Raw genomic sequence first — 26,045 nt, forward strand, 5'->3', positions numbered from 1 at the left:
AATTTCTCTCATTCTAGCATGCTCTGCTAGACTAATACAAAATATTGACTTATTTCACTGGACCCCTATTTTGTAAAATTAAACATAAACAAATACAAATAATAACAGGGTCCACTGCTGGTCCCTTTCATAGGTTTTGGACTAGTCGATATTCCAAGTAATCTGGCAAACAATCATATCACTGGATCCCAAAACGAATCTCATTTGGCACAGTTTCTCGCAGACTTCATTCACCAGCAAATCCTGACCAGGAGTCTTGATTTTCAACGAATTTCCTTTTCTTTGAATAATGTTCAATTTTTGATTCCAGGCTCTCTGTAATAACAACAACAACATGAAAGAGATTGGCAAAATGAAAAAAAAAAAAAAAAGAAAAAATCTTTTTAACGCAGCACCAGCATGGGGTGTGTTAACACAGTACCAGGACAGGTGTGTTAACGCAGCACTGGCACAGGTGTGTTAACGCAGCACTGGCACAGGTGTGTTAACACAGCACTGGCACAGGTTGTGTTAATGCAACACCGGCACTGCAGCACAAGTACAGATATGTTAACGCAGCACAGGCGTAGGTTTGTTAACAAAATATAGGCATGGGTGTGTTAACACAACACCAACACAGGTGTGTTAATGTAGCACCAACATGGGTGATTTTTAAGTGGCACCGGGCACCTGAAAGAACAAGTCTGTAGGTGTGGAAGACAGTGACCTTTACTTAGCTTGACGTGTCTTATCAAGTACAACAAACTGCCAGAGTACAGAAGGCCATATGTTTTCAATTTAAAATTTGTGAAACTTACCACATGTTTGTCTTTGCAACAGAGATTTTGTAATGTCTTGGTTTACAGCCAGGTGTTAACCATTCACTTGGGCAAGTATTGGCTCACTCAGCTCACACCATGGAGCTATATCAGTATCTAAGACAAGAATAAAACAAAAACAATAAGCAAATGAATAATCATGTCAAAATAGAGAAACAGAGAATTTAATATGAAAGAAATTAATTTTGTGATACATAAAGGCACTTTACCAAGCTAAATTATATAATTATATAAGTTTACAAAGAATAAGTTCTGGGGTATATTTCTTTGACTAAAAGGTAGTGCTCCAGCATGGCTGCAGTCAAATGACTGAAGAAAGTAAAAGAATAATTCTTTCTAATTTTGAGACAATATGTTTGAGCATATTGCATCAATCCCAGCCCTCAGCTGTACTAATTTTATCAACCTTGAAAGGAATGCTAGGTGAAGTTGACCTCAGTGGAATTTAAAACTAGAATGTAAGAGAGCTAGAAGAAATACTACTAAGCATTTTTGTCTGACATGCTAACAACTCTGCCTGCTCACTGCAGTTAGATATAATGGAAGCAAGATTTCAAGTTTATGTCTAGATTCAATAATTTAATACATACCGGTTTCAACTTTGTGGCTGTTGAGTCCTTCAAGCATTTGTTTAACCATAGCTGCTCTACAAAGGAAAGAATGAAAAACAATTAGATAACACACAAAGTACAAGTATACCTTCATCAAAAGGTTAAATTTAACCAAAATTGAAATAATAAACTCACAAAAACGGTTTCCTTTGTAATATTCTATCTGAATTAGACTTAACCCTTTATCATTTAAACCAGCTATCTCCGGCCCAAATATTCTATTTGCTTTATGTTCAGACCAGCCAGATCTGGTCTCTGACACCTATCCTTCAATGTCATTCTAAAAATATAGAACCACATCATCAAATCTTCAAAGCTATGAGATAAGATATGATTAATTTTTAAACAGTATGAATAAATAACCACTACATTTAACAGAATAATCTGAATGCTAAAGGGTTAACTTTCTATATGTAATCATCATCATCATCATCATCGTTTAACGTCCGCTTTCCATGCTAGCATGGGTTGGACGATTTGACTGAGGACTGGTGAAACTGGATGGCAACACCAGGCTCCAATCTAAATTTGGCAGAGTTTCTACAGCTGGATGCCCTTCCTAACGCCACTAAAAATTAATTCTGAAAAAAAAAAAAAAAAAAAAAGGCTAATGGACAAAGAATCTTAACCTTTTTGATACTAAACTGCTTCTGACCAATCTTGGTTTGTATACAAATTTCCTATTTTAGAGATACAAAGTTCCTGATACAAAGTTCATTCCATCAAAATTCAAAGCTGATTTGTGTTTCAAACTTCAGAATAATAATGGCAGGGGCGTTTCATAAAATGCTTCAATATTTTAAAAATTAACTGAAGCAAAAGGCATCATATTGGAACAGAAATATGGCAACAAAAGGATTAATTCAAACACAAACTACAATCACTTTAACCCTTTCGTTACCAACCCGGCTGAAACCACCTCTGGCTCTGAGTACAAATGTCTTGTTTCCATAAGTTTTGAATTAAAATCTTTCACCAAACCTTAGCCACAATTTATGTTCCTGACACCAGCTGAATGATAACTAAGTTATTTTACTAAATTCTTTTTTATATTTAAAGTAATTGAAAGAAACACGGAGCATCTCAAAATAAATACAGTAACGAAAGGGCTAATGACAGTATTAAAATTGATAAAGAAACTTACTTGATTGCATGTTGGGCCCACACCTTCTGGAAATGTCGGATATTTTCTTCATGACAATCTACAAACGAATTGAAGATAAAGTTTTCAAATATGACATCAACAAAAGCAGTTACAACAAAATTACAAACACATATAGCAGTGTAAACATGTCAATGTTAGAAAAGAGTTCGCTTTGCCACCGTGTCCTTCTGAATTTGAATCTACTGCACAGCACCTTGGGCAAGTAATATCTATATATACAGACTGTACGATTTTAATCTCGAGCAATGCTAGATATCTCTGCTAGTATAATAATAACCCTCATTTGCCATCATGTGTGTGTGTGTGTGTGTGTGCATGCATGTGTCTTAACTGGCATTATAAAAGTAATATCAGATTAAAATAAATACTGTGGTTGATATGATCAACTAAAACATAAAACACTCAAATGTAGTGCTCCAGCACGGCTGCAGTCGAATGACTAAACTTAATTTAAAAAGAGAAAAAAGTGGGAGGGAATGTAACTGACCAGCTTCAATGACCCAGTCCAGATCTTCTTCTGAGAAATGGCAATCAAACAGCACCAAAGGAAGTTCTGAAAATGACAAAGAGATACATGAAATGCACAATAGCACTACAGAATAACAGGTGGTCATTAATGGTCTCAAGGCATTTATTTATACAAATTTAAATATTCCAACTGAACATCAAAAGTTTTTACAAGTGTGGAATGAACTCTTACTGGTATATATCATCATCATCATCATGTCGTAAAACCACGATACTCTAAAACTAAGGTACCACATGAAAAGCACTGGTGATGGTACCACATAAAAAGCACTAGTGATGGTGCCATGTAAAAAGCACTGGTGATGGTACCACATAAAAAGCACTAGTGATGGTGCCATGTAAAAAGCACTGGTGATGGTGCCACATGAAAAGCACTGGTGATGGTGCCACATGAAAAGCACTGGTGGTGGTGCCACATGAAAAGCACTGGTGGTGGTGCCACATGAAAAGCACTGGTGATGGTGCCACATGAAAAGCACTGGTGATGGTGGTATTTAAAATGCTCCCAGTATTTCCTGTAAAGTGGTTGGCATTAGGAAGAGCATCCAACTGTAGAAACCAAACCAAAACACACTATGGAATCTGGTGCAGCTCCTGTCAATCTGTTCAACTCATGCCAGCATGGAAAATGGACGGATGTACAAAAATGATGATGATGTATCAAATGTTTCTTTTATTTCAATATTGTTTTTACTTTTTTTTTATTGAATACAAATCTATATTTCCATGAAACAAAATATTACTTATTCTGGGCATAAAACAATGGGTCGTGCAATAGTGGTGATGCAGATGATGCTGATGATGATGGTTATTGGATTGTTCTGTTGGAACTGAATGAGAGATGTCAAATGGAATGTTGGAACCACAAACACAGAATATGACATTTACAGGAGAGACATTAATTAACAAATGAGACATGTGGAGTCATCCAAACAACCACAGTACAATTTATTGTGGGGTGAGGGAGGAGAGAGGGAGGGAGGAAAAGGGAAGGTGAGAGAGGGGGAGGAAGGACAGAAAGAGAGGAAGAGAGGTGAGAGAGAAGGAGGAGAGAAAAAGGGAGGGAGGACAGAAGGGGGAGAGAGGATGGAGAGGGTAGGAAGAGAGAGAAATGGAAGGTGAGAGGGGGGGAGGAAGGAAGAGAGAGTGAGAAGGAAGAAGAGAGAAAGAGAGAAGTAGAAGAAAAGAGAACTTAATGGAAAGGGTAATTATCAATAATGTTAAATCAATCAATATGCTGTTCAAGCTTACCGGAAGCCATGTTGTATTGGGGTCTCCGTGGTGTTTTTTCAATGTTTAGCAGTTCCTCTATAATCTTCAAAGAAACAAAGGTTAATCAATTAATTATCATTAATAATTATATTACATTGTCTTGTTTGTACATTTAGAGTAGAAAATTATGGAAAAAAAAAAAAATTTAAACATACATAGGTGTAAATGTGGCTGTGTGGTAAAGAGTTTGCTTCCCAGCCACATGGTTATGGGTTCAGTACCACTGCGTGGCACCTACAGCTTTGGGCTGACCAAATTCCGGTCCAGGAATTGAAACCACAATCCTATGACCATGAAGCCAACACCCTAACCACTAAGCCACATGCTTCTGTTTTTATTTTCCAGAATTTCAATATGAGTCATTTCATCAAACTAAATGGATAATTAAGAATTCATGAATAAATTGATTACCTCTGGAGATTCTTTGCCTTCTCCAATGAGAAATAATACAGCAATGATACAACGTATTTGGTGCCAAAGAAAAGCTTGTCCAACAATACACAACTCGCAAATTTCATAGCCATTTGGTCTACAAGGAAAATAAAACAACTGTTGTAGTAGATAATTGAAATTATTTATGTCCCAACTAATTACATGGAAGTTAGCAAAGATTAAAAGACATTTTGTCTTTTTTTCATGATAACTGCCCGGAATAGTCACTATAAGAAGTTTTGCCGTATAGGAAAATTTGCCGCAAGACAAATTCACCACATGGACACTGATAAAACGTATTATATCAGCATTTTCGAAATAACAAAAGGTTTTATAAAAGCATTAAATAGTCAAGTCTTTATTCAATGTCAAAACAGTAAAAAAACATGAAGACATTTAAAACAAAATTTTTTACAGAAATTTTTTACAGAGAATTTTCCAATGGCAAAAGTGTTTAAGGTAATATTTCCTTTAACTGGAAAAAGGGAAAAATCTAAGAGACAACACATGAAGGACAAACCTGATTTTTAAAGTCACTTTTAGTTTATATTTTCCTGTTAAATATTAACATGTTTCAATCATTCCATTTTTTCAGTTCAACAGACAACACACTCTACTTAACTCATCTTTGATTACACTGTCACAAAATTTATACATTTTTGCTGTATTTTGTCCTATTTGCTTCTATCCAGAAATCAAAGGAAGTGACTACTATTCCCTTCAAACTTTGCTTTTGTGACCTGGACATCAATGTTTTGAAATTGACCTATTTTCCATTCAAGCAATATCTCATAGCCTCAAATATGTTGATGATGTGATTGTCTATTTTTAGAATGATATTGTAGGATAGGTGTGAGAGGCCCAATCTGGCCACTTTGAACATGAATCAGGTAAAAGATCTGAGCCAGATATGGCCGGTTAAATGGCCATATCTGGCTCAAATAAAGGGTTAAATGGGGGAAAAATAAAGGGATTGTTTCAAGAACCAAGTGAAAATGAAGTCACTTACCCTTGTTCTACAACCATAATGTCAACAGAAAGAATTTTCCTTTTACAGCTCACAACCCCATTGGCTACATCCAATTTACAGAAGTTTCGGAAATCATGCTCTCCAACTAACTTTTGACTTGCTTCAGCCATCAACTGTTAAACAGAAACAATAAAGCCTTTCAAATATATTTACCACATTCTACGCAATGTTTTTATCTCAACAGGCAGACCGGTGGTTCTCGACCATTTTTGTGCCTATGGAGCCCTTTGGTTCCTATTTCACTCTTCTCGACCCCATAGCCATTCAATGTTTAAAAAAAGTCCTAGAACATTTTTATAGTTAGATATTATTAGGAATTTTATGAAAAAAATTTTTGAAATATGTTTTATATTGTAGAATAATACAGCAATGATACAACATATCCGGTGCCAAAGAAAAGCTTGTCCAACAATATACAACTCGCAAATTCCATATTTTAGAAAACTAATTTATCACATGTAAATTTTAACAGCAAAATCTTATGTGGATTTCTAAGGGCCATGAGGACCCCAGTTGAAAACCAATGATGTAGGCCTTACTTGGCTCTATAAAATGACTCTGTCTTGATATATGCCAAATTATCATCCATAATATAACACACAATATTCCCATCTCATATTTACTTTGTCAAGTCAACCAAGACAAGTTGATAAACCAACATAGTCTTTGTTGTGATAATATAGTGAACACAGCTGGCCAAATGGTTAACAAGTTCACTCCCTCAATATGAGACCCTGGGTTTCAAATAATTCAAGAGTCCATAACAGTCTCATATTCACACAAGATGGGGGATTCCCCAGTCATAATAAGACAGATAGGGGTTCCACAATTTCTTGCTGATCAACCTGTGCAGATCATTTGTTTATAGCGATCAAATTTTATACTTAGGGATTAGATAATCTATGAAATAACAAACGATTACGTACCTGAACATCCAGGTTTCCAACAGGGAAAAAATATTTATAATTTCTCCTTTTACAATTAAACCTAAAACATTAAAAAAAATAAAAGTGTAAAAACCAAGTAACAAAATTGTTGGATGTAAATTTGGATGTAAGGGAAAAATAAAAAAGAAGATAAAAAAAGCCAGGGTGTCATTACCTTGCACTAAAGGAAGGATCTACTGGAGCCCAAGCTAATACCCTAATTTCTGGAGGAAGGACTTTGTTGAGAATATGAACATACTTAATTTCAGTCATGTTGTCACCTGAAGATGCAAAATAGAATTTAAAAAAAATTTTGTATAAAAAAAAAAAAAAAAATCAAGAATGGGGAAAAAAAAATTAATTTAGTGAAAAGGTACTTTGAAAATTAGATTCTGAATTTTGTTCATACCTGGCCTTTCATGAGCAGTTCCATTCTGACGAACTTTTACACCTGGCCCTTCTAACAATGATGTTCGAAGATCCAAGGAAATAACCTGAAAGTATTTTAAGAAAGAAAATTCAATATAAAAAAAAGGCGGCGTGAAAACTGATGGAATGCCACTAAGCATTTTGTCTAGCGTGCTGACAATTCAACCAGCTTGCCATTTTGTATTGTCTTAATATTGATTTCAAGTTTTGGCATAAGGCCAGCAATTTTGGGAAAGAGGTCTCTAGTCAATTACACCGACCCCAGCGTTCAACTGATACTTATTTTATTGACCCTGAAAGGATGAAATGCAAAGTTGACCTCAGTGGAATTTGAACTCAGAATATAAATGATACACTGCTAAGCGTTTTGCCTGGCATGCTTAGCCAGCCACCTAAGAAGGGAACTAAACTTTGAACTTGAACTAATGTAAGAGGAAAGTAATTAGAGACTTTGTTACAAACCTGACAAAAAGCACTGACACCTTTGTCAGTTCTTCCACAACGATGATAGTTGGAATTCTCCCTGGAAATAAAGAAAAAGACTTGTTAAATAACAGCAAATGTTAAGACATGTCTCAAGAAATTCTGGTATTTAATCCATATCTGGTTCAAATCAGTTATATCTGGTCCAAATAATATTCCTGCTTTATGGTCTAACAGGCCAGATCTGGCCTCTCGCACCTACTCTACAATGACATTCTAAAAAAATAAACAATCACAACACTGAAATCTGAAAATCATGAGATAATTCATGATTAATTCAAAACGATGTGATTACATTCAGCCAAGTACACAAGGTGATAAGCTGTGGGACTGAACCTGAAAACCATGTGGTTGAGAAACACACTTCTTAACCACACACCCACAGCAGCACCTAATAACATGCTTATTATCAACCAATCCACAGCTGACAATGTATTTAATGGAAATGGCACTAAAAGATATTCTGCTTCCCAGCATAAGAAACACACTTGGTTGGGAACCAGTATCATAGTGATGATGATGATGTCATATCTGCTGTTGATGACAGGACGAAAGCTTCTTCACCAATGGCATCCAGTACTGCAAATACCAATGGAAGAAGTGTGTGGACAGCAAGGGGTGGTTTATGTTCCAAAATAAAGCTCATTTAGTTACATTTCATGAGAGTATCTTGGTCAGCCTATGAACTTTTCAGCCAACCCTTGTAGAACCAAAAGAAATATCTGAAGGAAATAATTGTGGAAATGATGGAAAAAAAGTTGACACATTCTCCAAACTAGAGAATGAGAAATGAGTGTGCCCAAGTGGGACTGAACCCATGACCATGTGGTTGGGAAGCAAGCTTCTTAACCACACAACCGCACCAGCACTTAATTGACGTCATTCGCCAATATGGTGCATCTGAAATTTTCCACATTAATAAATCACCCAAGATAATTACCAGCTTTTTTTTTTTTTTCAATTCTATTCTAGACACTTACCGTGAATCAACTAGTTTTGTTTTAATCAATGCTTCAAATAATGCTGCCTCAATAGTTTTTTCATTGTCTTCTTGAACAGCAAAGCCATGGTAGTCCCAACCAAGATAGGCTACTTTCAGAGCAATGTGTCTTGTATTGTACCTGAAAATGAAAATTAAAAATAAATGAAATGTATAATTCTGAAGGAAGATTTTAATTTACATCACTTTAAAACGGGAAGTTTGTATCATAGAACCAGGGCCTGTCTCAATTGGGTTGCTATCAGAAGGATTAAGTGAGTTTAAATATATTTCCTGAATCTAACAACCAGCCTTCTTGGTTTTATTTAATATATTAATTGGGACAAATTCCTTAATATAAATGTCTTACAAATTGTCTAAGACATATTCTTCTCCAGTATATAGCTACTATAGCACACATTGGATATATCATATATTCTTAATGTGAAGATGAGAAAAATATTTAGCTAATTAAAGCAGCAGAAGTAGTATTAATACCAAAATATAGAATTTATCACCACTTAAAAGTGGATGCTGTTTTAGAACACACAATACTGCGATAGATACTATGAGAGAACCTTTCATATGGTTTTGTGGTGCACATAAGCACTTCTCACTTACATTGCTAGGGGGAGACAATCACTACCATTTCCATTGCCAGGACTACCAGCAACCTTCTTTTGCCTTGTCAATGGTAGATATCTGACTACTGGAAGTAGAAGTAACTGTTCTGCTAGTGAAAAATAGTTCACTGCAAAACAATGGCAAAATATTTTTTAACTCCCTCATGATAGTGAAAGCTTGTAAGGCCATAGTTTTGGTTCCTGGACTGGTCGGTACATTATGTTCTTAAGCAAAACACTTCACTTTATATGCACCAGTCCACTCAGCTACAAATGAGTTCCAGCAATGGTTGGGAAGTTAACCCTGAAATGGTCTGGCATCTAGTTCAAGAGGGAGTGTTGTTATCTCAGTCCCTTGGGCCCATGATGGACCTAAGCATGGTAGTTAATCCAAAAGGGTTTTTTTGGGGGGTGGGGGGTTATTATATTCCACATTATAAGATGCAAAAATTGCAGACTCACTTAGAAAAATCAAAAACTTTTCCTTTTCGATCTTTCTTCTTATCTTCTTTCTTATCATTCTTCAGGATTATGTTGCGCAGTTGAGAAACATGTGCTTCTAACTGTCGTACCCGTCTAACCAAATCCTACGAAAACAGAAAGCGAAACAAAAAAAAAAAGAAAGAAAACATAAAAATCATGTTAGTAATAATAAACGACACAAAACAAAACCGTCACATCTGCATTGACTGTGTTCTTGGAAAAAAATCAATATTTCCGCACATCTCAGAGAAAAACATTCAAGAAGACTATGAAACAATTTGCCCTGAAACACAGAAAATGACGCGGTTCTAATTACCATGGCATTGCTGTAAATGGAAACGCAAATGAGAATAACAAGCAGTTTAGTATGTTATTAATAAAAAACTGTAAATCACATCAGATAAGCTGGTAAAGAAGCACTTTTTGGAGATGTATTTAACACATACAGGTATAATTTCTTTCTTATGAGTCTTTGGAGCAATAAATGGGAGAGCATGGCTTGGTGGTTAGGATGTTGGACATGTGATTGTAAGATTGTGGTTTTTGATTCCTGAACCGGAATGGGAGATGCGTTGTGTTCCTGAGCAAGACACTTCATTTCACACTGCTCCAGTCCACTCAGCTGGTATAAATTGAGTGCTCCCTCCTTTCCCCTCCCCCAGTTACACTACTGCATGGGAACTGAACCTACACCTCCTATTTTCATGATAAGTGTGCTGCCAGATAACACCAACTTATCCACTGATTTCTTCGTGCTAGATTTAAGAACTATAATTTCATAGTTTTCTCATGCACCCATTTTTTTTGCCTTGTCAAGGGTTTCTATGCCCCAACATTAGACTATTTTCTATAGCCAATACATGGTGAATGCATATAAGCTTAAAGCTAATAAATTATTATTTACACAAATATATGGACAGAAGCACACATTCCAGGACTACATCAATATAAAATGAACCGACAAGGGAGCTCACTCTTAATATAACTCCAATCTTTTAGAACAGGAACCAAATCAACAACCACCACTATCTTAAAGTAAGGATTCATTAGCTAACATAGTTTTTGATATACAAAAAGATGGTATGGCCATGATTGGAATGTCTTTAATTACGAGGGTGCTCAATCAGGGCTGACCTGGGGCTAGATAATAGGGGGAAAGTTTGATAGTGAAATTACAGCAACATTAGTCCTAAACCAGGACTGCCGTGTTATGTTGGCAAAAATCTTTACTCCAAAGTACTGTTGCTGAATATCTCTCGTTGTGAGATTTAAAAATAGTAATTTTCTAATTTAAAAATCACACCTTTCTGAAATGATTAAGAAACAAATCTTTAAACATACCAAAGTTCATTGAAATATAAACATCACAGAAGGTAACATAGAGGAGTTCTCTTCATTTTGTAATACTTTACAGTGTATTCACTTCAAATAATTTTGATAAAGTTTACCTGAATTAAAACTGTAAATGGAAATTATATCTCAGTAATAATTAAATTTTGTTTTACATACATGCATGTGTGTGCACATATATGTTTATTAATAGCCATTTGACTCAGCTCCATGACTCACAGCTTCATAGGCTCATAGGCTGAACCTATTTGATCAGGTATCCAGAGTCTTCTCTCGACACCTGACAAGTTAGGCTTGTCCTGTGAGCCTATGAAGCTTTGAGTCATCTGGAGTCAAGTCAAGCTGTTACTATAATTATTTATTTAATTTGTATCAATTGTGTTCAGTGCTATTTTCTTATGTTTGTCCTTTCACTTTGTTGAGGTGTTCCTTTACATGAAACCAATGGTAGTCTTAATACATGAATAAAGAACCTTTATCCACCAATGTGCTGTTGAGAATTCATTCTCATTCTTCGATATTTACACATACATATCTGCCTGACTGGCTCCCATGCTGGTGGCACATAAAAAGCATCCACTACACTCTTGGAGTGGTTGGCGTTAGGAATGGCATCCAGCTGTACAAACGTTGCCAGACCAGACTGGAGCCTGACGCAGCCTACTGGCTTGCCAGCCCCCAGTCAAACCATCCAACCCATGTCAGCATAGAAAACGATGTTAAATGAAGATGATGATGATATAAGTTTTAATTAATATCAGCAGATGGTGACAATAATTGAAATTTTTGTCAAGAGAACCAAAAGTTCATTAAACGAGTCTTTGATAAATATATATCAATAAATAGGTGTTAATAGTTACTGCTTTTCCCTGTTAAAATATCATTGACCTGAAATATATTACAAAATTATTACTACTTAGCAACAATTCTCAGTAGTACTAAAATTCTGCAGGGACAAACTGATGGAAAAGAAGAGATTACTTGAAACATGAAGAAGCAAGATTTCACACAGCTGGAGTTTCAAAAAAAAAAAGAAAAAAAAAAAAAGAAAGAAAAAAGAAAAGAAAAAGGACAAAAAAAAAAAGCAAGTTTAAATAAATTTGTTAACAAAGTAAAAAAAAGAAACGGAAAAGAAAATAATTCTTGTAATTTAGCCATGCAAATGTGTGCAGTACATGCATATACACACACACAAACTATGTAAAACGCATACTAAAACCAAAGAAAAACCACAGCACAGTTATTGAAGGAACAGACACTAACTAATATGTAGAGATAGAGAGCTTGGTAAAGACTGGTTGAAACAGTAGGATCTGGCACTAAGACTAACTGTATCTAAAGTATAGTCGGTACACACTGTACACATGCAAAGGTGGAGTATTAATACCTTCTCGTCATCATTATCATTTTCATTAGAGTCAATATTGGCATCATTCCACATCTCTTCCATGACAGCAGTATAATTTGATTGAGCAACTGCCATACTGGGCTCATCTGGTACCACCTGAGTATTGCCTGCCATACACGTGTACGACATGTCAGCCTGTGAACCAGGTTTCTTGTCAATGGTAGAGTTATGAAATTCTAGAGGGTTTGACTGGAACACAGGGCTGGGTAATTCTTCCACGGTTGTATCAGGTGGTTCTGATTTAATTGTAGCATTCATTAAAAAATAGTTCTGTTCCTGAGACGGTGTGAGGTGGCTAATAAGAGGGAATGATGATGGATTAGTTAAGCTGGCTCGCATTTTCTTTTGACTAGAACGGGCAGAAGGTTTTTGCAGAAGCATGTTCTCATAACGGAAAAAGGCTCCACTGTGGTCACCGGTTACCTCTACAAACCAAGAGTTTACATGTCCCAAGCGCATAGTCATCTTGACTCTGTAATTGCATTTGTGACCCCGCACTTTCGTCTTTGAGCAGTCTGCAAAAGAAAAAAAAAAAGAAAAAGAAAATAAAGAAAAATAAGAAATCTAAATAGCAACCAAGATAAGATTGTAATATCAATAGAAAAGGTTTATATTTCTTCAGCAGTTTATGATTATGACAAACAAGAACAAAATAATTATTTCAAATATATTTTTTAATAACATACTTTCTAAATATATATAAAAAAAAAAAAACAGAAATTATAAATAAGATTCAAGCTTAACCTTTTTGCCTTCAGATTATTGTCAAATTATTAATATTGTTATTATGAATTAATCATGCATTATCTTGAAGCTTCAACATTTGGATAATGTCTTTGCTAATTTTAGAATGAAATGGTAGGCTAGGTGTGAAAGGCCAGATCTGGCCAGTTAGAATGTAAAACAGGTAGAATATTTTGGCAGGATGTGGCTGGTTTATATGCTAAAGGGTAAAAGAGAATAACAGAAGTTAGATTTAGTCAATTGCAGGTCCTCTATTGGTTATTGAACAGCTCTTGTCAAACCATCCAACCCATGCCAGCATGGAAGGCAGATGTTAAAATGATGACGACGATGATGATGAATATAGTTAAATGAATAAAATCAAAAGTTTAGGAAATTTTTAAAGTATTATTTTATTCAATTTTTTTTTAAATAACAGAAATCCAGAACCATTATAATAATATCAGTTAAAATTTGAACACTAAAAAATCATTGCAAGAATAAGAAACTTGTTCTTATAGTTAAACTTCATCTATTCCTTACAGTTACTAATTCATCATCGTCATCATCTAGCATCAGTTTTCCATGCTAGCATAGGTTGGATGGCTTGACAGGAACTGGTAAGGCCAAGGGCCACACCAGGTTCCATAGTCTGTTTTGGCTTGGCTTCGACAGCTGGATGCCCTTCCTGATGGCAACCACTCCACAGAGTGTACTGGGTGCTTTTTATGCAGTACTATCAGCAGTGCTTTTTAAGTGGCACCAGCACTAATCCTTTCAAAATGGCACCAGCACCCACACCAACACTTTTTATGTGGCACCTTGGTTTTAGGAACTCAATCTTCATAGTTATATCATTGCACATGCTTCGTTTCCAAGTCAACTATTCTTACTTGAATTGCCACTCTTGATTGCTGACATATTTACAAGTTCCCTGTTAGAACATTTTATACTTATGGGCCCTCGACCAACACAGCTCCTCTTCATCATAGCAGAACATATTTATTATTTGAAGAACAACTGTATTTAATTCACACATATTTAGACAGGAACAATTTTATCAATATGGATCACAGGCATTCTGATCACCCTTCAAAAACAGAAAAACTCTGCTACTGTCGCCTCTCATTCCACTTTAATTATTGACAAAACAGCACTAGCTTTTCCTTAAAAAAGAAAAATGTTTAACCTGATTAAGTACATAAATTTAGTTTAACCCACCATTTTCAGTAGTCTTCCACTTCAGTCTTGGACTAATCAGATTAACTGCTGTAGTAGACAAGGCCCTTTTGTAGTTAATCTGATTAGCTGCTGACAGAGAGAGAGACCTTAACACAGAGATAAACAAGGCAAGGTGGACACCATAGCATCTAATATGGCATTAAGTTAAATGTTAGAGATTTTCAACATAATATTCTAGTTTAATTGATGGATGGAAGCAAACAACATGATCTTAACGAGTTGGAGTTCTGAGAATGAAAGAAGGAAAACAGAAAAAGGGAATGGTAATTGCTAAATGCATAAAAAAATAAACTTTATATGCAGAAGACAAAAGCTAGACATCACTGAACTTTATAATGATGAGGTGATAAAATGAGATGGTGGATTGATGAAAAGGGAACTGCCAGAAGCTGTTGGAAGCGGAAAATCCTAAAGGTTAAAAGCAAAAGAGAAACAAAAACAGTCCCGAATACATGAATGTTTGGTGTATTTTTGTTATTCTAAGTTGTGAAAGTGTAAAAAAATGCAGAGGATTGAACTCCATAGTCCAACATATGTTGTAAAAGTAATGAAATAGGAAGAAGAAGTAACAGTGAGTAGAAGCAACAGCTTCAAGGTGTGTTATTGTTACTACTTGTTAGAAATGAGGGTTTGATATAAGAGGACAAATTACAAATGGAAACTACACATTTCAACCTCCGCTGGGATGTGTGAGTGTGTGTGTGTGAGAGAGAGCATCACTCACACACCTAAAGCAGTTCTATACAAATTTACAAGATTAAAATTCAACAGGATCAGTAATTTCTTCTCATTAGTGTCCTTCAACAACAAACAACTGTAAAATGACTACACATCAATAAACCAATCAAAGGTAAAGATCAAAGTCACACCATTTTCTTTCAGTCTAGCAGTTGTAGAAGTTTGGCCAACAGTTTATCCCTTAAACCATTAGTGCTTAAACCCGTCATATCCAGCTCAAATATTCTGGCTGTTTTATGTTCAAACTAGCTAGACTCAGCCTCTTACGCCTACCCTGCAATGTCATTCTAAAACTAAACAAACACATCATCGATAGGGTATGATTAATTCAAAACAATTGAATAAATAAACATTAACATGCTAGTGGTTGAGCACTCCACAGACATGTGTACCCTTAACGTAGTTCTCGGGGAGATTCAGCGTGACACAGAGTGTGACAAGGCCGGCCCTTTGAAATACAGGTACAACAGAAAGAGGAAGAAAGTGAGAAAGTTGTGGTGAAAGACTACAGCAGGGTTTGCCACCAGAGCCTGCCAGAGCCTTGTGGAGTTGTAGGTCTTTTCACTCAATAAACACTCACAACGCCCGGTCTGGAAATTGAAACCGCGATTCTACAACAGTGAGTCCGCTACCCTAACCACTAGGCCACTTGTGCCTCCATCAAAAAAATAAAATTGCTATTTTCCACCAGTCATGTTGCCTCAATAAATTTGACATATCTCAACAAAAAAAATTTCAAACATAACAATTCCTCAACAAAAGATGGATTGGTATATAAAACTGCTTTCTACAGTTAAGAGTAATGAAATTGTGAGTGAATATATCTGATTTCCACTGTAAAATAGTTGTGTCGTTTCTGAACTGCATGAGTGGACACTTTGCTGATTGAGGCCAAACTAGTGTGATTTTGATTCACAGTTTAGGAGAAGTCTGTTAGATATCTGTCAACAAATAGAATTGTTCTTTTCTGCAAGTCACTTTTGATGTATCGCAGCAAAAATAGCTTCAGACATGACATTCCTCAACAAAAGATAGATTGGTATATAAAACTATTTTCTGTAGCTAAGGATTAATGAAATTTTCAGTGGACATATCTAATTTCTACAGTAAAAGGATGAAGTAGTTCCTGAACTGCATGTGTGGACACTTTACTGATCAAGGCTAATCTAGTATTATCTCGATTCAAAAATTTGGAGATGTCTACCAAGAAAATAGAAATGCTGATGGCATGAAAAAATAAAAAGGCATCCAGTGAGAGTGGAGGTGCATAGCTTAGTCATGATCGTAAGATTGTGGTTTCAATTCCTGGACTGGGTGACACATTGTGTTCTTGAGCACAATACTTTTATTTCATGTCGCTCCAGTCCACTGGCAAAAATGAGTAATCCTGCAATAGACCACTGGAGTTTGACACAATCTGCAGCTCATCAGATCCTGTCAAGCTGTCCAACCTATTCCAGCATGAAAAACACACCTTAACCCTTCAGAATTTTGATTAGGGCCAAGTGTAATCCTTACTTATTCGCATTATTTTGAATTAATCACACAGCTTCAAGATTTCAAAGGTGTGCCTGCATATTGTCAGAATGACATTGTAAGGTAGGTGTGAGAGATTGGATCTGGTTAGTTTCAAGATAAAACAGGTAGAATATTTGGGCTGGATGTATCCGGATTAAATGCTAAAGGGTTAATCGGTGGTGATGATAACAACTTTAAACAAGAACAGAATTGCTATATCAGAAATTAATGCTGACCCTTGAAAATGATTAGAATATAGATTCAAATCATTGCACCGTACTCTTAGACAAGACTCATTACTCTACTTGCTTGCATGATTCACAGTTTTGTAGTTGAGAAGCTGACCTGAATAGTCTGTAGAACAATTCAATTTATGCCACATCATAAAAAAAATATTGCTGTTACAACAGGCATTTAGGCCCCCACCACAAGTACCTACGAATGTATATACAGAAAGCTAAATATATGTTATCTGTTCTTTAAAGAAAACCTAGCAAAGAAAATTAATGACTGCTATCAAACTCCAGCAGTTTTCGCCTGCAGGTAAAAAAGAAACAGATTTGGCTGACATGGGAGCTAACAGCTGAAAGAAGAAAACACATCTATACTTTAAAAGGTCACAAACATTATTAATATTAAGAAAACAAAAAGGAATAAAGAGTTCTTAATTAAAGGGAGAGACAATTACAAAAGAAACAAAGAGTGTGGGGGGGTAGGGGTGGAATGCTAAATTGACAGAGAGTAGAAATAGATGTTAAAATATACCCAGGTGCCATAGGAGGTACTACCCAGCCATTTAAACCTCGAGATAATAATAGCTGTATAATAAAGATTCTCGTCACAATAAAATATTATGTCTCCATGTCATTATTACTTCTGACAGTCAGCAGACTTTATAAACAGTTTCAGTGACACACATCTAGCGAGTCACATGTTAGCCATAACTGATGGACAAATTGTTCAGCAGAGTTCATGAATGTTCAACTATTCATACCGATATCTCTGAACATAAAATGTTTGACTGCCAGGGTGAGTGTTTTTTTTTCTCTTTTTTTCTTTCTTTACCATTCACACAAGGATCAAATACAAAGGCAATAATAGAAACAGAGACACCATTTTTTAATGAGAGTAACAGTAACACATCCATAGGTGTAGCATCCATGGTTGTTTAATCAGCTCAATTCACTATGACTGAGGTTCATAATTCAAATGCATAATAGATGGTGACAGGGAGTCACGAGAATCCCTGAATGTATCATGGCTGAAGAGGGATATGTAGACATGAATGTCTGGTTTGGGTTTTAGTCAGTTTTCAATCTTTCTCGTCTGCCACAGCCTACAAAACAGCAACCATATGGCAGTCTTCCTACTATCACCTTGGTAATCTGAGAAAGAAGAACACATACAGAATACTACTGGAGAAGCAAGGATGAAATATCCAGCAATCTCCTTCTCTGGAAACCCATGCATGGACATACAGGTATTGGCAGACCAAAAGGAACATTTATCAATCAATTTGGAGAAGACATTGGATATCAAGTAGAGAATATGAAGACTTATGGAAGAGCTGCATTGGTCTGGCAAGTCACCCAATCAGATACATAACAGATATGTAGGCAGATGGCTAATTTGTTTACAGATATTAATTATAACACTGTGTAAGAAAATTTATATATATATATATTTGTCTTTGATCAGTAAGTATTATTTCCTATTTGCTTCTATCTAGAAATCAAAGGAAATGACTGCTATTCCCTTCAAACTTTGCTTTTCTGACCTAGACATCAATGTTTTGAAACTGACTGATTTTCCATTACATTTCAGACAGATTCAGAGATGAGTTGATGAAGTTGAAATACTACTATAGAAAATGTTTTGCTCAATACCATAAATTTACTTGTCATATGTTGACTTTAACCACTTCACCATGTCCCTCAGTGGCTGACAATATGTGCATCTCTGATGACGAGCATGAATAGTGGGGGAGCATCATAGCCATGTGTTGAGAGGGATTCTTTGGGCTTTGAATAAATATCATAACAAAAGCAAAGTTTGAAGGAAATATTAACCATTTTTCATACTTTCTAGGGTCAGCACATAGGAAATAACAGTTGCTACCCAAGGACAAAAATCGTTGTTACACAGTGTAATAGTTTTTTAATGAATAGTTCTTTTTCTGGAACCAGCCGATGGTCAAATATCAGTGACAACTTTCAAAAGAGATATGAAACAAGATGTTGTGTAATGGGGGATGAATCAGAAACATTAACTGAATTCAGGTGAGCTGACAATTAAAAGGTATTGAGTATTAACTTCAAGATTAAAATATGTAATGGTGGGATTCAAAAGAAAGAGCAGAAAGACTGGGTGGCCAATAAGAAATATTGAGAATAGAGATAAAGGTAATAGAAAACTTAGAGGGAGAAAACTGAAGAAATGAGAGGAATTGTTCTGAGAGGAGATAGTATCCAAAGTACTTAGCCTTCTTTTTATGTTCAGCAATCTACAAATACTCTTGCCACTGGGAGTAAAAGAAACTGATAATTTTTTTTTTTTTTTTTTTCTTTCTTTCTTTATATGATTTTTCAAAATTCTTAGAGACTCCTCATCCACTTCTTTGGTCATGAAGCCGTAAATATGACAAAATTGCACAAAAGTTGTTGTGTGTGGTAGAGATTAGAGATAACCTCAGACAGGATTTCTAGACAACAACTGTGGAATATCAAACGACTAAACAAAAGAGACATTATAAATTAAGCTTAGGTTTAACTCCAACCTCGTGTTATCTATATACTTGATTGCCAGTAAGATATCCTACAACAATGTATATGTGTGTGTGTGTGTGTGTGTGTGTGTGTGTGTGCACATACATATATATATATACACACATATATATGCACACACACATAGTACATATATATATATATATATACATGCATTAGATACATACAAACATATATGTATGTATGTAAGCACATATGTAAACTGTATGAGATGTCTAGCATGCTTAACCTTTTTGATACCAATCTGTCAGAGACCGTTTCTAGTTCTATGATAGAAACTTTCAGTTTTAAAAGGACTTAAATTAAAACCTTCCATCAAAATTCCAAGTCAATTTAGGGTTCATGCATCACCTTAATAACCGCTTTCGGCTATAGGCACAAGGCCTGATATTTTGAGGAAGGAGGGGCTGGTCAATGACACTGACCCCAGTGCTCAACTGGTACTTATTTCATCAACCCTGAGAGGAATTTGAACTCAGAACATTAAGATGGACAAAATGCTGTTAAGCATTTTTTCCCATGTGCTACTGATTCTACCAGCTCACAGCATTCACCGGCTTAAAGATATTTTACTGAATTCTTTGTTATTTTTCAAAATTAATTGGATCAGAGGCAGTGTATTTCAACAGAAATTTGGTAGTGAATGAGTAAAGCAATGCTAAATTTAAACCTGTTTTTGTAAATAATCTACAAGGCATAGAAGTGGTCGTGTGGTAAGAAGTTTGCTTGCCAACCACATGGTTCTGGGTTCAATCCCACTGCTCAGCACTTTGAGCAAGTGTCTGCTACTAAAGCCTTGTGAGTGGATTTGGTAGATGGTTACTGAAAGAAGCCCGCCATGTGTATGTGTGAGGGGGTGTTTGTGTCTGTGTTTATCCTCCAACCACTGCTTGACAACTAATGTTGGTGTGTTTTACGTCCCTGTAACAGCAGTCTGGCAAAAGAGTCTTTCAGTTTCTACCTACTAAATCCACTCATAAGGCTTTTGTCAGCTTGAGTCTATAGTAGAAGACACACTTGCCCAAGGTGCCTTGCAGTGAGTCTGAACCTGGAACCATGCAGTTTGGAAGCAAGCTTCTTACCACACACCCATACCTAAACTTCCGAAAAAATTTTCCAGAGAAAATGTCAACTTGGTAACATAGCAACCAAAATATAAAACAGGTGTATAAAAGAGCTAAAACCCCATCATGTAAACAACCAGCAAAACTTGAAGTTCAACATTTGTACAAATAGTAATATTGTTTCAATTTAAGATTTTATTTAAAGGATTTTGAAAGAATATAGAAAAAAAATTCTTACCTGGAGTACATTCTGAATATCCTCCACACACTCGTCGACATGTTGCAGAGCCACTGCAATACAGAGTTTCTCGAGCGACGACTATCTGCTCCACATTCTTTGCACGGCCAGCCTTTATGCCTCCGCTTTCTAAGACTGTTCTTCCGAATTCTGTCAGAGTAAATTGATCTTCGAGGAAAGTGGTTCCTTTATGCACTTCAACATAGATTCTGTGGACCTCTCGGCCTTTACGGAGCATATTTTCTCGTCGGAAGTCTGGCAAGCCGTATAGGAATGTGCGTAGACCAACACATGGCACCTTTTCAGCTATCATTATGATTAGGAGCGAGTTTAAAATTAATCTAAGCCATATAAACAGCAGCTGTTTAAGATGAATTAAGCCTGCACAGTAGAGAGATGGATGGAGAGGACTGTGTATAATTCCTCAAGTGTTGCGGCAGCGTGTTCTCAATATGTGGTGCTGTTGGTTGTGGAGGTACCTAGGGGAACTAACGGAGATAGGACTTGTATAAGTGATTTTCTAAAAATTCAAAGCAAGACATGCTATTAGTCAACTAGCTTGCATGCAACATTTAAGTACATAAATATTTTGAAAAGTGAATTTTCAAAATATTTTCTGATGATGATGATGATGGTAATGATGAGATAAAAGAACTAATGATAGAAAAAAAACCCAACTATTTTTAAATGGACTGTAAATTACAAGTTATTGAGAATGAAGTTGTAAAGTTAATGCTTTATTTTGGAACGAAGTAAGAAAATGGAGAAGAAAGTTACCAAACGGACTAATTCTGTTTTATTCTACACATTAATGAATCTACAACTTCTTGTAAGTTCAGCAAATAATTCTTGCTTTTAACATATAAAAATAAAAAGCAAAAACAGAGCTGAAAAGATTTATATGTGATTATTAAAGAAACGTTTAAATCAGTAATTAAAATCTTTACTGATCAATTCTATTTATTATATATTAAATTCATATGAATAATATATTCTATACGGTATGTATAATACACTAGAGATTACTAAAATCAGTTTATATGATCAGATCAATAGGAGCAACACATTGCCATAAACATCAGCAAATGCAGACTGTAAGACAGAAATATTAATGTTCCACAAAGATAAAACATCTCCAATTAAAGAGAAAAGCTCTGAGCTAGATTTCTTTCTGAACTGGAGCAATGGTGTTGTGACTTTGCAAAATTAATAAGTTTTGGTCATAAAGTATGCTAAAAGTGTGTTACTGATATCAAGTTTGTCTTAACTAAAACAACCCTGAAATTTAGCAGTTTTGCAACTAAATAAGGAGAGAGATGTTTAATAATATGAAAAAGATTCTGTTATATGTTCTCTGTATTATATCATGAACCAAAGTCAGTTCAATAACAGAATACAGATCAACGTTTTATTATAAGATGTTATGAAAATGATCTGAGCTGTGATTATTATAAAGAATATTTCTAGCTCCATTCAAATTAATGCATGAAATATTAAACAATTGTCCACATTTTAACTATAATTAACAACTACAGATGATAGGAAAGAATGTTTGATGATTGAAACGCTTCTTAGAGACATTCCAGTGAAAGCCAATTCCTAGTTCAATTATAAACTATAACGAGAGTCGGATTAAAAATCACAAGAGTAATAGATGGATAATAATTTGTAAGTACTAAGCACATTGTTTCTATAGCGATTATTATTGATAACAATTTGTAAGTACTAAGCATATTATTTCTGTTACGATTATTGTTGATAATAATTTTTGTCAGTACTAAAGCATATTATCTTTGTCATATTTTACTTACCATAGGATTATTATTACTCATAAATGAAAATAATAATCATTTCAATTCTCACACAGGCACAAGGCCAGAAATTTTTTACAAGAAAAAAAAAACAACTAAGAGAAAAATGACAAGTGTAAGAAGCTTCTCACAGTTAAGCACACGAGTTAGTCAACACAGATAAATTCATGAAAAAGTAAAGGTCAGGAAACAAGGAGGATTATGTTATGGAAGAAAGATTTGCTACAATGCAGAGATTAAGACAGTGAAGCCAGCCAGGAATGCTCTCCAACATTAGATTTTTATCATATATATTAGCTAGTAGGAATCGACTAATTGAAATATTTGTCTTTCTCTTTAGAGCAGAAAGACTTTTTATTTCAACAAGATTTGAAACGCTGAAATATGTTTTCACCCATAACAAAATATTTACTCATAAATTCCATTCCCAGCTATATTCGTCTTCGGGAGAAAGGTAATTCAAAAACAACATTCATAGCAATATATCATTATTATTATTATTATTATTATTATTATTATTATCAATAATAATAATAATAAAAAAATGATGATCATTTCCAACAATAGCAACAAAAAAAAAAAAAAATTAAAGTTAATTCTATGACTTCAAGCAGTTTAATTACCATGAAGAGAGATGAGGAAATGCTAACATTTAAATTGAATTAGAATATAAATAATTATAAACGTTAGCAAGCAGATTGAGATTTAACGAAATATATATATGTGTGTGTGTGTGTGGACACACATATGTATGTATGCATATACAATTATGTACATGTAAAGTCAACTACACATATATATATGCAAACATACATATACATAAACATTTAAATGTATATATACATCAAGCACACATATACATATAACTAAATAAATACATACACACAAATATGTGTATATATGCATATGCATGCATGCCCGCACACACACACACACACACACACACACACACACACACACACTTGTGTCTGCTTTGGTATGGTTTTTATGACTGGATGCCTCGGGTATGTTCGTCAGCATGTATCTCACAAGACTAAGATCACCATTAGCTAGGTGTGGCTACAGTCGAGAAGGAGGCAGCTTTAGGGTAGGTGATGAAAGGTTACAATATGAAGGAAGTGCCCCGGAATAAGGCTTTGAACACATTCCTTGCTGTAAAGAAGATATATATATATATATATATATATATATATATATATATATATATATATATATATATATATATATATATATATATATATATATATATATATATATATATATATATATATATATATATATATATATATATATATACGTGTGTGTGTATACATATGGCTCAGTGGTTAGAGTGTCGGGCTCCCAATCATGAGGTAGTGAGTTCGATACCTGGACTGACATGTGTTGTGTTCTTGAGCAAGACACTTTATTTCACGTTGCTCCACTTTACGCAGCTGTAGAAATGAGTTGCAACATCTTTAGTGCCAAGCTGTATCAGCCTTTGCCTTTCCCTTGGATGATATCAGTGGCATGGAGAGGAGAGGCTGGTATGCATGGGTGACTGCTGGTTTTCCATAAACAACCTGGCCCAGGTTTGTGCCTCGGAGGGAACTTTCCAGATGCAATCCCATGGTCATTCATGACCAAAGGAGGACTTTACCATATATATATATATATATATATATATATATGAAGAGAACATAAATGGCATTTAAAATTATAAACATCATTGGCGTATCCTCTTTTTATATCTACACCACATCTGGAACCAACCACAGAGTTGGATCTATGATTTAAATTGGATTTGGTACTTACATATCTGCAGTACCCTACCAGCACATGATAAATTCTATGTTATTGTACCTAGCCATTTCTGGCATCCTACGCTTTGCTGTGCCTATACATATATATATATATATACATAAACATACATATATATAGCACTAAGAGTTTTTAACTCTTATTTCTAACAATGTAGGTGTTTCGTCACATTTAATGAGGAGTAAATATTTCCTTTATGGTATTACATTGTGCTTAGCTGTTTATATTAATTTTTAATATACACATTAGCATTTCGCTAAATCATCCATAAATTTTTATGGTAATTACATATGTGCTGGCAGATGGAATTAGCTGATTATCAGCTGTCTGAGCAGCCACTAGTGATGATGCCTACAGAATAGGTGAGACTAGATCTCATCAGGTGATTCTGGAGACAGTTATGGGGCAGTTACCGTCCCTGTCAGGATATGTTTATCTTGCCCTCTTCTTAAAGCAGCAAGAGCTTTTTAACTCTTATTTCTAGTGATGTAGGTGCTTAGTCACACTTAGTGTTGATTGAATATTTTCTTAATGGTATTACATTGTGCCTAGCTGTTTATATAAACTATATATATATATATATATATATATATATATACACACATCCACACACACATATATCAACTCACTCCATTCCAATTACCTTACTGACAGCAGTCTTGCTGCTCATCACTCCAAGCAGGCAACTTGGAGACATCTTTTCATTTATCATTCAGTACAGTCTCTCTTTTGATATATAAAACACAAAAAATGAATAAAAGAATGAAGATATAGGTATCGCATTTATTATTCGGTTTTGAATGTTTCAATATTTGATGGATTAGATAAATCATTTAACATACAAGAATCAATATAAATAATGCCAACTCGTCCATGACCTTGGAAACAATGCATGGTATTGCATGGTCTCCAAGGCTGTAATTTACACAATCATTATTTATATAGATTCCAGCATGTTGAATAATTTATCTAACCCATCTGTTATTGAAATGATCACAACCACATAATAAATATGATTCCAATATCTACATTCATTTATTCATGTCATGCTATACTCTGTGACTGATGTAAATCTGGATTTCTCTCATCCCCTTTCAGCCTGAGACTCTGATGAAGCTATAAGGTGTCACCCAGGCACTCCACTCTGAGTCTACCACATCCTACAGTAGAAACAGCTGTAAGCTAATGAAGTTCATAAGATGATAATTTAATCATTTGCCATCTCTTTTTTCTTATTACTGCTCTGTATTTGACTAATGTTCCATTCAGAAGCAAACACATACTGAGCTCTACACCAGGTTATTAGTATCACAATGCCTAAGTGAAAGATATATATATATATATATATATATATATATATATATATATATATATATATAACAAAGACTTTCTTTCACCTGACAACAGCTCAAAATCTGCATTAATTTAAACAAAATTTTTGCATTTTATATTAACGCAGGCATGTAAGTAATTGATTTCTTATAAAAAAAATGATAATATAAACTATTTGCATGTTTTTGAGTTACGAAACAATTTGTCATGATATTAAGGATTTAGATCTGTGCGAAAACTCTTGGGCCTTGAGTCACAC

General features: G+C 34.9%; 1 protein-coding gene across 1 annotated transcript in view; it reads right to left on the reverse strand.

Annotated features, from left to right (window-relative positions):
* Nucleotides 1-14: 14 nt before the first annotated feature.
* LOC106868382 (tRNA pseudouridine(38/39) synthase) overlaps nt 15-26,045 on the reverse strand; it is a 57,286-nt gene continuing 31,255 nt past the window's right edge. Inside the window, 18 exon segments of the mRNA XM_014913607.3 lie at nt 15-315; nt 798-825; nt 827-864; nt 867-914; nt 1,409-1,464; nt 2,574-2,631; nt 3,082-3,147; nt 4,374-4,437; nt 4,806-4,923; nt 5,836-5,969; nt 6,783-6,843; nt 6,958-7,063; nt 7,192-7,276; nt 7,674-7,734; nt 8,675-8,815; nt 9,759-9,883; nt 12,517-13,052; nt 20,844-21,331. Coding sequence (XP_014769093.2) covers nt 227-315; nt 798-825; nt 827-864; nt 867-914; nt 1,409-1,464; nt 2,574-2,631; nt 3,082-3,147; nt 4,374-4,437; nt 4,806-4,923; nt 5,836-5,969; nt 6,783-6,843; nt 6,958-7,063; nt 7,192-7,276; nt 7,674-7,734; nt 8,675-8,815; nt 9,759-9,883; nt 12,517-13,052; nt 20,844-21,156 — 2,127 coding nt within the window. The 5' untranslated portion in view covers nt 21,157-21,331 and the 3' untranslated portion in view covers nt 15-226.

The sequence above is a fragment of the Octopus bimaculoides genome, chromosome 26 (assembly GCF_046866305.1).
Source record: "Octopus bimaculoides isolate indiv1 chromosome 26, ASM4686630v1, whole genome shotgun sequence".
Taxonomy (NCBI): Eukaryota; Metazoa; Mollusca; class Cephalopoda; order Octopoda; family Octopodidae; genus Octopus; species Octopus bimaculoides.